Source organism: Cydia strobilella, chromosome 18 (assembly GCF_947568885.1).
Source record: "Cydia strobilella chromosome 18, ilCydStro3.1, whole genome shotgun sequence".
Classification (NCBI taxonomy): Eukaryota; Metazoa; Arthropoda; class Insecta; order Lepidoptera; family Tortricidae; genus Cydia; species Cydia strobilella.
The window spans coordinates 10,503,724-10,518,293 of record NC_086058.1 but is presented as its reverse complement, the minus strand read 5'-3'; the positions used below and the strand labels follow the sequence as shown (position 1 = coordinate 10,518,293).

The 14,570-nt window shown below is 37.1% G+C and overlaps 1 protein-coding gene across 2 annotated transcripts; it reads left to right on the top strand.

The window, feature by feature from the left end:
- The first annotated feature begins 1,484 nt into the window (after positions 1–1,484).
- LOC134749223 (transmembrane protein adipocyte-associated 1 homolog) lies at positions 1,485–14,507 on the top strand. Of its 2 annotated transcripts, none has more exons than XM_063684111.1 (6): positions 1,485–1,878; positions 1,950–2,245; positions 2,955–3,209; positions 6,594–6,780; positions 8,011–8,140; positions 8,785–14,507. In XM_063684111.1, exons 1-6 carry the CDS (start codon positions 1,781–1,783, stop codon positions 8,899–8,901), a joined length of 1,083 nt encoding a protein of 360 aa, XP_063540181.1. In that variant the 5' UTR covers positions 1,485–1,780; the 3' UTR covers positions 8,902–14,507. The 2 variants fall into 2 exon arrangements, with proteins under 2 accessions (XP_063540181.1, XP_063540180.1); XM_063684110.1 differs by having other exon boundaries at positions 1,486–1,878; positions 8,782–14,507.
- Positions 14,508–14,570: the final 63 nt, after the last annotated feature.

The window sequence follows — 14,570 nt, the reverse complement described above, 5'->3', positions numbered from 1 at the left end:
ATGCAGGTTCTATATAAAGGTTCTAAATATAATTATATATAGATAATAAGAGAGAGCCGGAAATACTTATTTCAATTTTTTTTAAGTTACTCTTCTTTGTTTTTTTTTATTATGAAAATTTTAGCAGGTCATTTCAAGCCACCAGAACCTATGGCGTCTACAAACTTCTTATTCATATATTTCAGTTTACAAACTTCACCGCGACCGCTTTACATGCGATTTGCTACACATTGTGACATTTGATCGATCGACTGAATTACTCAGCCGGCAATTATCTAATGGCTCTTCTTCACGATGGGCCATCATACTTGCCCACTAAGATGGGCCAGCGTGTAGAGAGGGTAGTGGTGCCGGATGGCTTATGGCGCGGCGGGATGGCGATGGGATGGCCGCGGTGTCGGTTTAACGTTTGCACATCAAAGGTAGTGGGCCAGCAATGGCGGTACGCATCTACACGTGGCCCATTCCACAGTGCGTGCTCTAACGCGGTACCTCTTCATGAAGTAATAAAGTTAATTAGTGGAATAGGAAAATTACGCAGACAGTACATTTACAATTTAAATAAATAAATATAACAAAACATACCAATAGTAAAATAAATAAATATAAGATACATATCTAAATATACATACATACATATATACAGCGGCACATTGAGGAAGAGACAAGTAATCATTTTTCAGTAGGGTTTTAAAGTTTTGTAGAGTTTTTGCACTAATTTAAGTTGACTTATATAGTTCTATTGCGATGAATAGATAACATCCACCATCTTTTACTCCATTCTTTTTTAATTAAGCTTACTTTATTATTGTGCACATTAAGAAAATGTTGGTACGTGGCGTATAATACATAAATTGCTGCAACGGCTAATGCTTCCACGTCCATCTTGGAAAACGAATAGGTCACATCTGAATGTCGCCATCGTCCATCGTGTAGTTGCGTTTCAACCATCACACGGCGATCTCGCTGGCCCAGCGCTGGGCCATCGTGTAGAGGAGCTTTAAAATCGCATACAATTTGTTGCAACTTGCAAGGAGCCTTTAATAATGGTTTCACTTACCAATAATTTCATAGTTAAATAAAAAAATTAGATCTTCCGATAATTTATAATCTGGCAACTCAAATTACCATAGACTAGACATATTTTTTGTTAAGTTGCGTACAAGTATCGAGGGCAATGAATCCTATGAGCCATTTCAATAACCGTGATATTTATCAACATTTTTCATTTTATCTTGATATTATCGTATACTTTTTGTTGATATACTTATCATGTGTATTTTATTTAATCAGAAAGAAAATATGCCAACTATACTGTCATTGTTGATATGTTGTATGGTATCATTATGGTATATTTTGTCTCTTTGAATGACCACCCTTGACCGCACAGTTTAATATTGATGTGATTGGTTACAATAATGTTCAACATCAGTTTAGCCAATCCTATGTAAGAGTTTAGAATAAAATTGTGCATAAGATATCAAATTTTTTTTTTCATATACATAAAACTACGTACGAATGATTTCCCAATTTGAGCGATGGCAGTAATTTTCACATTGATAACTTGTTACATCGCTTACGTTTCGTAATTTGTAGCACAGTAGAAAGCCAAGATAAAGGAAACCGAAGTGTTATGAATAAGAAGAGAGAATTATGAAGAAGAAGATGTTGACGTAGGGAGAGGTATCACTAACTCGATTACTCAAATTGAGTTATGATTCCTTTGCATGGGGCTCCAATGTTTTTCTAATTAGAAAAAAATAAATGGCAACGCACTAAAATGTGGCACTTTGATGTGATGAACGGGTCCGATTTGCCTCCAGTAAGCGAGGATACATTTTGTAAACACATTTTAAATTCGAGGATAAATAACTCAAGGTAATGCAGCAGTGGCCTTGTGCGGATTGTTTTTAAGTTTGTTTTTGTGCTCACATTAGCTTTTGTTGCAGGGTCCGAATTTGGGATCTGATTATACTGATACCGAATGCTCTGTTCGTGCTGTTCCTAGTGTTGAGGTTTAATAAGGCGCAGCTGAAGCTGCGAGCGACGAGTAGCCCGATATTCCTGACTTTTTATTCGTTGGTGTGGGGCAATGTTATAATAAGTGTGGTGAGATGTGCGGTGGCGATGACGCTGAATGCCCCCATGCCGCTGGGCGGGCAAGTGGATAAGGTGTTGTGGGTCATGGTGAAATTTTTTTTATTTGCAACCGAGATGAGTGTTGTAATCTTCGGTTTAGCATTTGGTAAGTGTACTTGTATCTTTAATGTTTATCTTACAGCTTTTGTTAGCCTACCATCATATGAATAATTTTTGAATTTTATCTAAATTTGATATATATTTATTATTTACACTGCAATCATTTTTATTATGGGACCAGTGAATTCACCTGGCCCTAATAACTTATTTTTAGCTTTATCATCACCGGCCTAAATACATCCTAGAGAAAAAGTCCCCCTCTAATAATATTTTATAATATTTATAATGCAAGGCAGTTTTAGGGCTATACACATAAACACATACTTTTTCAATAAGGATTGGAGACTAGCTTAATCAAAATAAACACATTTTTCCACAGCTAAGACATAAACAATCTAAACTGTCCTATTGGCCTCATTTAGCACCGTTTTTTCTAAGCTGTGTCAACCACAAATGCTTTTATGGTCATTAGGTTCACCATCATTTAGCAATTGTTACATAACTGAGAATAAAAAACTCAGCTAGTTTGCACAATGCAATTGGCTAGCAATTAGCTTTACATTATTTATATCTCTTTACCAATTTTAAACCTTTTAACATCATTTACTAAATTAAACAATCAAATTTAAATTTAACAATGTTAAGTGCTTAATTGCCTTATTAATATGAGCCCTAACTGCAGAAACTAAAGAGAAATTATGTATTGATATTGTTTATCTTCTGAACATGTAATAAAATTGCAATTTATGTTTTAGGTCACATGGATAGCCGGAGCAGTATAAGATATGTCCTGATGGCGACCTCGTTCATATCTCTGGCTTTCACTATAACTCAAGGAACGTTGGAGTTCATGAAGACTGACGATGACACGCTTATAGCTGGCGATACAGACTTGTTTGAACATGGCGGAGTACTGTTCTGGTTCACTTCGTCGCTTGTGTTTGCATTCATATATTTTCTGATATTGATATTGCCCTGGACACCACTAAGAGAATATTTGGCATTACCAAGTAAGTTTACATATCACATAAAAATTATATGGCATTATTCATAAACATCTATCAAATCTAACAAACCCTTGATAATCATTTGTCCCTATTTGCTAAGCTTTATATAGAAAAAGGGGGTTAGAGTTTTAAAAACAACTTATACTACATAACATCTCACTAATATCTGATCAAGTTTTTAATGTTTTTATTGCAGTATCATATGGTAATGGGCCAAAGTAAGAAAGTATGCTAAAGCAGGCATGGAATGGTTACTATACCATTATTTATAAAAAAAAAACTGAAATAGATGTCATATATTAAAGAATAAGTGATGAATCCCTCCAGTGGTGAAGGCCGGATTCGAACCGGCATCTTTTGCCCGGATTGCTGGTCCGAATCCGGCCTTCACCACTGGAGGGCTTCGTCACTTTTTCTTTAATATATCTATTTCAGTTTATAATTTATATATAGTAGTGTGACTGCTTAAAAACACAAATCAAAAATATTTCATAAAATAATTGATTTGTTCCCAAAGTTGTGTAAACTAAAAAAAGTTAATTTAAAACATTTACAGCAGTGTTAATTGGTAGTCAGTTGTAAACAAGAATAGGTACTTATATGATTTCACACTAACAGTAAACTTCCGTAAATAGCAACATGATAATTCACACATATGTATAAATAATGTATGTACAGTCACACACTTTAATTGTTGAGACATGTAAGGTTCACTTTAGATTGGTGATCAAACTGTGAAACTGGAAACTTTCAGGGAACTGAAATCACATCATATATGTATAAGAATTATGACAGTCAAGCATCCTGCTTTCACTTTCCTGTTTAAAAGTTTGTATTACAGTTAAGCATGACAAACTATTTTATTATTATTTATAATACCTTGGACAGTGCTATGTGCTATAACGTACAGGTATGAGTGAATTATGTTTGATGAAGATTGTATGCAGTAGCAGAGAAAGTTCGGATATATATCAGTCTTCTCCGAGACCACGGGGACAACACCGTCCTCGAAACGTCAGAGGTAAATCTTAAAACCTTAATACGCGATTAAGTCCCCTTATACAATTTAATAAAGTTCGGATATGTTGCGTAAGAAGGAATTGCTTTAATGCTCATGTTAAAAGTGATGATATTGATGAGTGGATGTGGATGGTGGATGTGGAGTGGAAGATGATGAATGGAGTTACGTAGATTAGAGCAGGGACCGGACAACCCTTTCCGCGATAAAACCCTTTCAATGGGCGACACTTAAACACGGCTAACACATTGAAAGACTTTGCCTTTTAAACTATACCCTTTCCCATTCATACCCTTACCTTTGACTAATCCTTACCGAAAAGCTAACCAAAAATAAGGCTAGTTCTTAATAAGGGTTACCCTTATCTTTAAGCGCTTTTTATAAAGGTTTCCCTTTGCGTGAAAGAGACAGGTATATACTAATGTATATATCTACGTTAGTGTATGAAAAGGAGAGAAAATACGTGCCTAGTCAAAGAACGCCGCCGTCGCCGCCGACGATAGTAGTAGTAGTAGTAGTAGTAGTAGTAAATCACTTTATTGTACAAAACAAAAATTGTTAACATGAAATTCATATAAATTTAGGTACAAAGGCGAGCTTATCCACGATCGCTTGGATTCGAAGTAATGTGTGCTTTATGAACAAGGTAGACGACTTAAATTAGCACGCTTATATGCTAAAATGGAAGCCCTTTATAAGGCTAACCCTTATAAGCAATATGCAAGGTGTTGGTGAGCGAATGATAAGGGTTTTGTAAGGGTATTTGGGCTACCGATTACTCAAATGTGGTAGCTTTATATAAGGGTTTTTAAAAGCAAAACAAAGGGTTTCATCTGGCAAAGGGTATGTTGAGTTAAGCCTTATGCAATACCCTTATAAAACCCCGATAAGGGATAGCGGGCCGGTCCCTGGATTAGAGAGTTAAAAAAGGATATTTTGTCTATTTTTTATGGGGGAATTTGTTGTGTAACAATCTTCTTCATTTTACGTTTTCAGCTATTACCAAAATAATATAGTTTATCTAAAAATTGTATAAAGCCGATTCCATAACGAAAACTGCATCGAAATCGGGTTAGTAGTTCATATTATTTGGTCACAGAGGTAGAAAAGAAAACTCGGTTGACGGCATTACGTTATTAGATATCGTGATTGCTGTTACATATTCATTCATGTAACACATATTTATAATAACAATAATACATCATAATTATCATCTAATTTTCAGACTATTCTCGCATAACAACGTAATAGAGATTATTGTTATAGTCCTGGATTTAATAAAATGATTCATTAAAATGCAGTTACACCAGTATATTGCTACTTAGGTTGTTGAATATGGTTTTATTAATAATTATTATTTATTTTGATAACACTATTGTAAACAACTGGACGGTACTAATTCATTATAAATCATTTACTATTGTCTCATATCAAACAGTAGGTGTAGGAATTTAATTATGTAACTTGAAGCATAGAAATGTTTGTTGAACTTGTTTATTATTACTTTCTTTTGTTGTTTTCCTAGACAGAGCGACGGTTCTGTGTTATACATATTACACGTACTGTATAAAAGTGTCACGACGTACCTGTATAATCGGCAGAACGAACTTTTTGTTATCAAAATAAGCGCATTGGAATAGTCAATGAACGTATTTTTAGACTATCCTTTATAAAGTGAATAGAAAACTTATCTAAGTTCAGGGTTTGTCACAAACAGACAAAACAGACATTGACTCTTGTGTATTTAGTGGGGGGTAGGGAGTGCTCCCGGGACTTGAAATTGTAAGGTGCGTCCGGGAAATTCTCGGTTGCGGGACTGATTATGATGATGTAAGTACCAGGAGCACATCCTAGGGGAGAGGAAGGATTGCAAAGGAGTCAGAGCCCCCCCAAAGTATCTGAGTCAATCCATAAACATTTTAACCTTCATTGGGTTCAGCCCCTCCCAAACAAAAGTCCTTAAGTTCACCACTACAGTCACGGCTGAGAGAGTCGTAACTTAAGTGTATAACAATCCGGCTCGAACGACCATTGTTTAAGATCTGATTAATGTGATCTAGGTTTATCTATAACAACTACCGTTTTATCGTCCGTAGGGATGTGATCTAAATATAGACTATATGCTTTATGAAGCAATTACCATTCATGCTTGGTTATTTGTAAAATACCACATATCCTTTCTGTTACATCATCACCATTTTATACCACATCAGCCGCTTAAACTTATTTCTTGTTATGTACATATATGTTACTTTTAAAAGTCAGTTTGTAAGAGCGCTTACACAAAAAGTTACTAAATGAACGCCAATGTGCGGTTTATCTCTATACTCGATCTAGTAGTTATTCTGAATGTATATTTGTTGTTGCAGCGAAACTGTCCTTTTACCTATACATCCTTCTACTGGCGCTCCTCGACGCGACGCAGGCCGCCGGCGCGGGCTTGCTACTATGGGGCCCTATACCCTCAGGGCTGTGCGTCGTGGACGTGACCACGTGGCTGTACTACTCGCTCTACACGCCGCTCGTGTACCACACGTTCCTCAGCGAGTTCTTCAGGTATCGTTTGACCTGCACGTTTTTATGGCGCTGCTTAACGTTGTTCTCATACTGATGCGAGACGCGGGTGACCACATACACAATATATGACTATGAGTACCGTCTAAAGCGCACGCATAGTTGTCCGATTTATTTCAAGCTCAGACGCGCGCTGACTTCAGCCGGTTTTAAGTTTACAGTTGCTTCCACCTTTATTTTTGTCACTCAAAACTCGATCGGTAATTAATTCATGAGACCGTAAAACCACGGATTACGGATTAAGTTTTTTAAAAAAGATTGTCACTAATGCTTGCGCCCATTTCTGCTTCCCCATCCCTCCACGGACTCACGTGACTCCCTATATTAATAGTGGTAGGATGTTGAAAATGGTAAACGACGTTCGTTGCATTTTGCGTCACTGCTTTTCGGTGTTGTCCATTTTCAACAACCTCTGTACCTCTTCAACAAATTAAAGTTTTGCACCCGCCCGACTAGAGAAGCCATTCGACTTATCTGCCCGAGACACGGCAGTTCAGCAGCATTTCGTGGCAGTTTTCGCTACTCTGCCACGAAATGCTGGAACAACATACCTCCGCCTATACGTAACTCTAGACACTATTCACATTTAAACTCCAATTTAAAAAATATCTTTTTAGCCTGAAATTGCCGTGCTCGTTGCGTCCCATGGATTTCTCAAACGTCGGATTTAGTTTTTTACCAGAGTTATACATAAAGTTATTATTTTATCTACCTCTTATAATGTCTATAATACTAATAATATATACCTACCCTTACCATCATAACATTTTACCCAACATGAATCTATAACCTATCTGTATCTTTATAGTAAGTATTTATATTATTTGTATTTTTATATTTATCCCAAATAGTTCTAAGCTACCCTCCGGCCCAGGGTGCCACAGAAAACCAGCGCTGTGGTATTTATTTATACCAGAGCATATGCTGAGTGGCGTCCTTTTGTAGCCACTATAGCGGCGCCAAAATTTGTTGCAATTCCTTAACCCTTACCTTACTCCTTTTTCTATAACTACCATTGTACCTAGCTTTAAGTGTTTAGTGAGTAAGTTCTTTTTTGTAACTGAAGTGGCGCTGTTTGTAGAAGGTTTTTACAATAAATGTCTTTTCTTTCTTTAATTTATTGTTGGTACTTTACTCTATTTTATAATCGCTCACGGCTTCAAACTGAGGAAAAATATGTCCTGTTAATAAAACAAAATAATTATTTTTCAGTGTATCCCAGCCAAGCATCATGTTCTCATACAAGGCGCAGATGGACGAACCTCTCGACGACGACCAGGTGTCGCTGCCGCACCAGCAAAGCTTCAGCTCGCTCAAGACCGATTCCGATTACATCTACCAGGTATTATAACCCGCACTCAGTCTTAGGTACTGCCAGAGGACAGCCGAGCATGATCTTATGCAAGGCGCAGATGGACGAACCTCTAGACGACGACCAGGTATCGCTGCCGCACCAGCTCGCTCAAGACCGAATCGGATTCGGATTACATCTACCTACCAGGTATTATATCTAAACAGGGGTCTATCCTATTGCGTAGAATGTGTAAGAAAAAGAGCGTTGGTATGTATAGCGCTAATACTTCGCGCGCAAATACCGAAGCATTCAAATGAATCTCCGTTTGCCCCGCACTCATTAAACAGTTATGCACAGATTGTAGCTAAACCTGACTTTCGTTGTCGCCCGCGTATCCATTACGTAATAATTTAGCATTAAAACGAGTATGGAGTCGCACAGTCGCACGCAAGTCATGCTAAGCGGTCTGATATGACTCGTTGGAAAACTTCATGCATAAGCCTCAGAGCACCTGAGCCCGCGGTCTGGACGCACGCGGCGCTCGGCGCGGCAGGCCGCCGCTGTCGTCCACAACGGGTTCCTTCAAGGGCTAGGGCAAGTCTTCGCGGCAAGGCACTTTGATCGCGCCGGTCGGGACCGGGCGGCGCGGCACGATCAAGTTGTTTATACATTATACATGTTATTTCTAGCAGAGCAACAGCGTGTACGACAGCACGCTGTTCGAGGCGGGCGGCACCACGCCCATGAACCCCGTGTACTCGGCCTCGCTGCAGAGCCCGGACTCCATCGCCTCCGCCCAGTCCACATAACGATAAGGCCACTCACTCATCCAAAGATATTAGTGATAACTGATTGATTAATTAGGTGCGGACGACGTTTTTGGGACATCTTGTGAATGTGCAATTTTATTTTTGACAAAAAAGAAAGTGCAGTCTGAACCTTGCTTTTGAAACTATACTAAAACGACATTTATTTAGGGTGGCTCAAAAAACTACTAATTCTTCAGTTAGGGACGCCTCTTAATTCTTTTACTGTCCTAAAATTGTAAGTCTCTAGCTGCTGTCTAAGGGTGTGGTCAATGGGGGCGAATGTGAACAAAATGTTAAAATTTCAATTTTCAAAAATTGAGGGGTTCCCAAAAAAAAACAGAAGAAAGTGTTTTTTGAACCATCCTAATGATTGTATAGTATATTGGCCAGTTAGGATCTCAGATATTAAAATAGCTTATAAAAAAGATTTTTAGTTCGGACCCAAAACCATATCAACATGCAAATCATCTACTTATATTGATGAAGAAAAAAATGCATTCAATCTAATGTTAACATATTTTTACCCCAAAAACGTTAACGTCTGCTTAGTACCGTCATAAAAAAAGAAATAATAAGACGCACAAAACGGTAAAAATATTGTCAATTGACATACATAACGGTTTCGACCGCCGAACTAGATCTCGTCACGCTTAAAAATCTAGCTTCAGCATACTGTGCGAGGCCATTTTGAACCGCTTTTAGCGTCTTATTATTCCTCTGTCTATGTTACCGTGTAACGATTAGGATTAATATAGTGCTACTTAAACTACTATCTCGATCCATTTTTAAAATTATTTTCTATTGACGATTATGTAAATACAATTTATTTTTGTGATATCGTGAACCAGTGATCTAACGAATGACGAGACTTCGACACCGTGTCTGCTTATCGGTTATCACATTGATGTAACGCACGCCGCTCCGGTGTGGGAGCGAAACAGCGCTATACAAATACGGTGTATTTTTTTAGTATTATCTTTGCAAGATGGATATATTATACAAGTCACACTGAATAACTTTAAATATCGGCACAACCTTGAAATCGTCAAAGAAAATTGTGTTTCATACTCGTACTTATACATTTTGGGTTTTTGCCTTTTTGGCAGATCAGATGTTCGCGTTTTCTATGGGAGAGCCAATATTTTTCGCGATTCCCATAGTATAAAGTAGATCAGTATGATGTATACATTCACCTCGCAAAATATGGCTAAGGGTTAAAAAAGATCTTGTATAGGTGTACCAGCTGTAAAAGTGCATACCCACTTTATGAATAAACCCATTCATAACGTGGGTATGCACTTTTGCAGCTTATAGTACCGCTCGCACACCGTAGCGGCGTTGATCCGCATCCACTGTGAAGACCGCCCAATATAATGGATCCATCCATATGACACTAGGTACAGATGTAGTGTATAATTGTTTTCCATAGTATTTTTACGGAAACGTACGAACGTGTCTTGCTATTTCCGTCAGTCTCGGTACAAAAACTACTGACGTTTGACTGAAGTAGCATGACAAATACGAACGTTTCCGAGAAAATACGATGGAAAACAATTATGCACTACATCTGTATGTTAGCTAGTGGCTTAAGGTAATATGTAAACGATGCTGTGGCATAGATTTTTGTAATTTCAACGTCTCTTCAGACGTTGCCTTGCCGCTTGAGATTCAATGCGCTCTATCGTCCAGTTTGACTGATTTGCAAATTCGAAACTAAACCAACTCAAATTGTCGCTATAGCGTAAGACACATCGCGTTATTGTTATTATAACACGCTGTTAGTAAAAGAATATCCGATTACACATCGACGTGTAATTTACGCAAATTTTTACTCAGTATATTTTGTTGTTTAGTTTATTTATTTTATATTTTGCTTTACATTTGCCCTGAGCAGGCAACCAATCCAAACAACTTCAGGCGCAGTTATACTGCGTCGATTCTTGGTCGTTCGCCGCTTCGAACAATGTCAGTTGACTTTCAACTTCTTACTTAATTCGGCGACCGCATTACAAGGTGAATGACCCAGTGTGATTTTTGATACCCTTAATTTATCCGCCTATAATATATACATGTCATTGATTATGGTTGGTAGTCACTGACAACTTATAAATCGTGTTTTTAATTTAGATTCTACCGCGTCTCATTCCGTTGAATATTGCAAGTTTTCCATGCTCGTGGTATAAGACGTAAGAATATATATTTGACATTTATGAATTGACCCTTTATTAATTTTATTATATATCTGATGCTAAAGACTGTCTCTTACGGTAGTTATGCTAATGTAGCCCTTCGCTATTGATGGTGTATTTCGAAATTGCAGTTAGTTAAGCAAAGACCCATTTCAATTTTGATTCTACTCCATCCAGTAATAAGATAGGATAGCTAATCAAGTCAATTTGTGAATGAATTCGCCTTTCAATATAAATTAAGTCCTAAGCATTAGGACAACGCGGTAAGCATAATCTATCTCTCGCGAAAAATCACTTATAAGTGATTGTAAGGTCTAATTAGCACATATTTTTTTATTATTATTCACAACGACGGGACTTAATCGCGTAAAATAAGTTTTAAATTTACCTCCGACGTTTTGAGGACGGCGTTGTCCCCGTGGTCTCGGAGAAGACGCACATATTTTTTTGTCATTAGCACCCAGTATGCAGTTTATTGTCACTTTTGTAATTATATAAGGCGTGCTAATGATTAGAACTGGGGCGCGTTTTAAGTTTGTCATGTATATAAACGCAATATTTCACGTCGTCACCATGTATGGCCATTTTGTTAGAAGCGTTTGGTCAGTAAAGTGCGAGTGCCAGACTTTGAGCATCATTTGTGACTTTTATATTGCTTTAAGACAATTGGTCCCATACAGACATTTAATCCTCAAAACAAACCTGATCGACTGATAACATTAACAAAAATTTTGTTAAACTGAGGGTATTCTCATTTAACGCGCCTAGTTGGAGCATAACCTAGATAAGTAAATTTAAACTTGTCCGTTTTTCTGTTTTTAAATTTAATCAGAGAAAATGGTACCTATTGAACTTGAGAAAATAATTGCTATATTTTCCATGAAGATTATATTATAACTTCGTTCCAATAAATTGGTATAAAACATATGTAGTAGTCACATTAAATAAACCCCCCTTTTGCTCTCTGATCCGGTGGATTTAAGAATGACATTTTATAGAGCTTTATTGTAAAATGTACTAAACTTAAAGGCTAATTGGAAAAGAATCTCAAAGTTCAATGTGTCGCTTAATTATTGTCTAGATATGTTATGTTTGACTAAAATGGTTGAATTTATTTACAATTACATTATTTGTATACTGCTTTAGTAAATATTTCAATGCCCCTTTTAATCTGAGTTGGATGAATGTTAGATTTTAAGGTTTAGGTCGTGCGTTCATAAATATATCATTTCGTTAACATAATATCTTGATTACTGGCTACTATGTGTATAAAATCAAAGCAATAAGACACATTCAAAACTTATATGAAAACTAAATAATATTGAAACCAAATATCAAAATGGCTTTCGACAAAAATCATTCCTTTTCGTGATGGACGTTAATATAAAATATGGCCCATTCGATTGTTAGAACCAGTGAAAAAAACCCAGTGTCTTAAAAAATCATTCTATATTAAAATTTCTGACTACCGCTTATTTTTTTTGTAAGTTACCGTTTCGAACATTTGACTATTATGTTCTAAAATAGGCATTTGGCCGTACAAAAATAACTTAAGACCACCGAAACTCATCTAATTCTGACTTTTTCGTTTCATTAATCTTAAAATTGAGCTCAGTGTAACTTTTTTTAAAGTCACGACACTGAGTCTACTTAGCATAAACCCTAAGAATCCTAAGATATCCTAAGGTCCAGTATTTTAGCTCTAGCTAGAGTCATATTAACGTAAAGTCAAAATAAAATAGAAGAGCACATTTTCACAAGCCATTTACTATAATCTCATATCCACGAATAAGATTTTAACATTGCAATTAAACTGGTGCAGAATGTTATAAAATGATTTTATGATTGAAATGATTTGAGATGAACAAAATACACTTTGTACGGAAAATGACTCTTTTTTGTGGTGACAGTAAAGTCGAGATTTGAATGGATTATTTTGTTCATGCCAAATAATTTCAACTAATACTGCAGAATGTTTATGTACCTATATTTCTTTAGTACGGTAACGTTTATCGTCGATGGAAAGCATCCGTCTCTTTCTAGATTTCAAGAAAATTATAAAGTATGAGAGGGACGTATGTCATGTATGCTTTTCGTCGTTGATAAGGGATCTTGTAAATTGTCTAGTTTCGCTACGATAGTGCTGTAACGTGTATTGTGATTGATGCCAATTGGTTTTATATTGTACTGTGATGGTATGCCTACTAATTTATTTTTTGTTGAGTTTTCTAATTTTTTTCTTTTTATTGAAGTAATCTCGAATATTGAATCTATTGTATTAGAAGTAGAGGACTTACGGTTGGTGATTTCTATTTGGTTTGCGCAAAGTAAAGGCTCCGCCAGACTTAGCGAGTGAGCCACCTGGGGAGTGGTTTGAACGTGGGTTCGTGGTACTATTAGCCATGAGCCAAAATCATTTATTTGACAGATCTCAGTATAACAAATTGGGCCTACGAAGAGTATGAAGTTCACTAAACTTTTATCCTCTAGCCGCCCAGAGGCCTATAAAAAGGTCTCTCATTCTATTATATTTTGTAGCTTTATTTTGACAAATCAAAATTGCATCTATCTTGGCAAGTTTTGATCTTTGGGCGGCTAGAAGTTAACTGTACCATATATCTCACGCGGTTTGTAAAGAATTTGCGCGGTGATTTTCAACTCAGTAGAAGCACAGAATACGTATTATCATGAGAGTTTTGGGACTAAAAATACTTTATGTATTACATTTTTAGTTTATACAAATTAGCTTTACGCAGTCTAGTCCGAGTAGTCCGTAGATGACCACAGCAATGACTTCTTACCAACCGCCTCTCTTGAACGGTTGACCAATAGCATGCCTTGCAAGTTGCATTTTCAGCAGACACAGGGCGGGCGCGGCGCGGCTTGCGCGCGGGCGGGTAGCGGTTCCGCGTTCGATTTACGTAGCATTCCCTTTCCATCCCTTGCGTTATACCCACTCACGAGCCCACGTTTAAATTCACCTAGAGTCGGCCCAAGCTAACTCTGCAGTGACAATGTGGAGTGAACTCCTATGAAAATATGACGATTATAGTCACACTTTGTCACTTTAATGTCGATGCAGAGTTTGCTTAAACGGACTTCTATCACGCTCACATTACGCTTTATAGGTCTGGCGTAGGTTCAGGGCGAGTTTACACTGTCATTTTTCTAGGATTTTCGAATGTGGCTATTGGCCCAGTGTAAACACGCCCTTAGCCATTGTTACCCTATTGGGTAAAACTGTAAAGCTACATTATACATTACGAAACGTCGAAGCTCATTTAGAGTAGATAGTTTAGATCGCGATGTTTCGAATATTTTGCGCAGTCAGATGTTTATGGTCAAGGATAATCACTTTTATTTAGATGTAAGCAAACAATATTTGTCAGAGAGATTTATAAAGAGTATAGACCGTAATATGTTTGTTTTATTTATACTTCCTTATCCCTTCCAGCATCCCATGGGTCCTCTGAGCAAGGA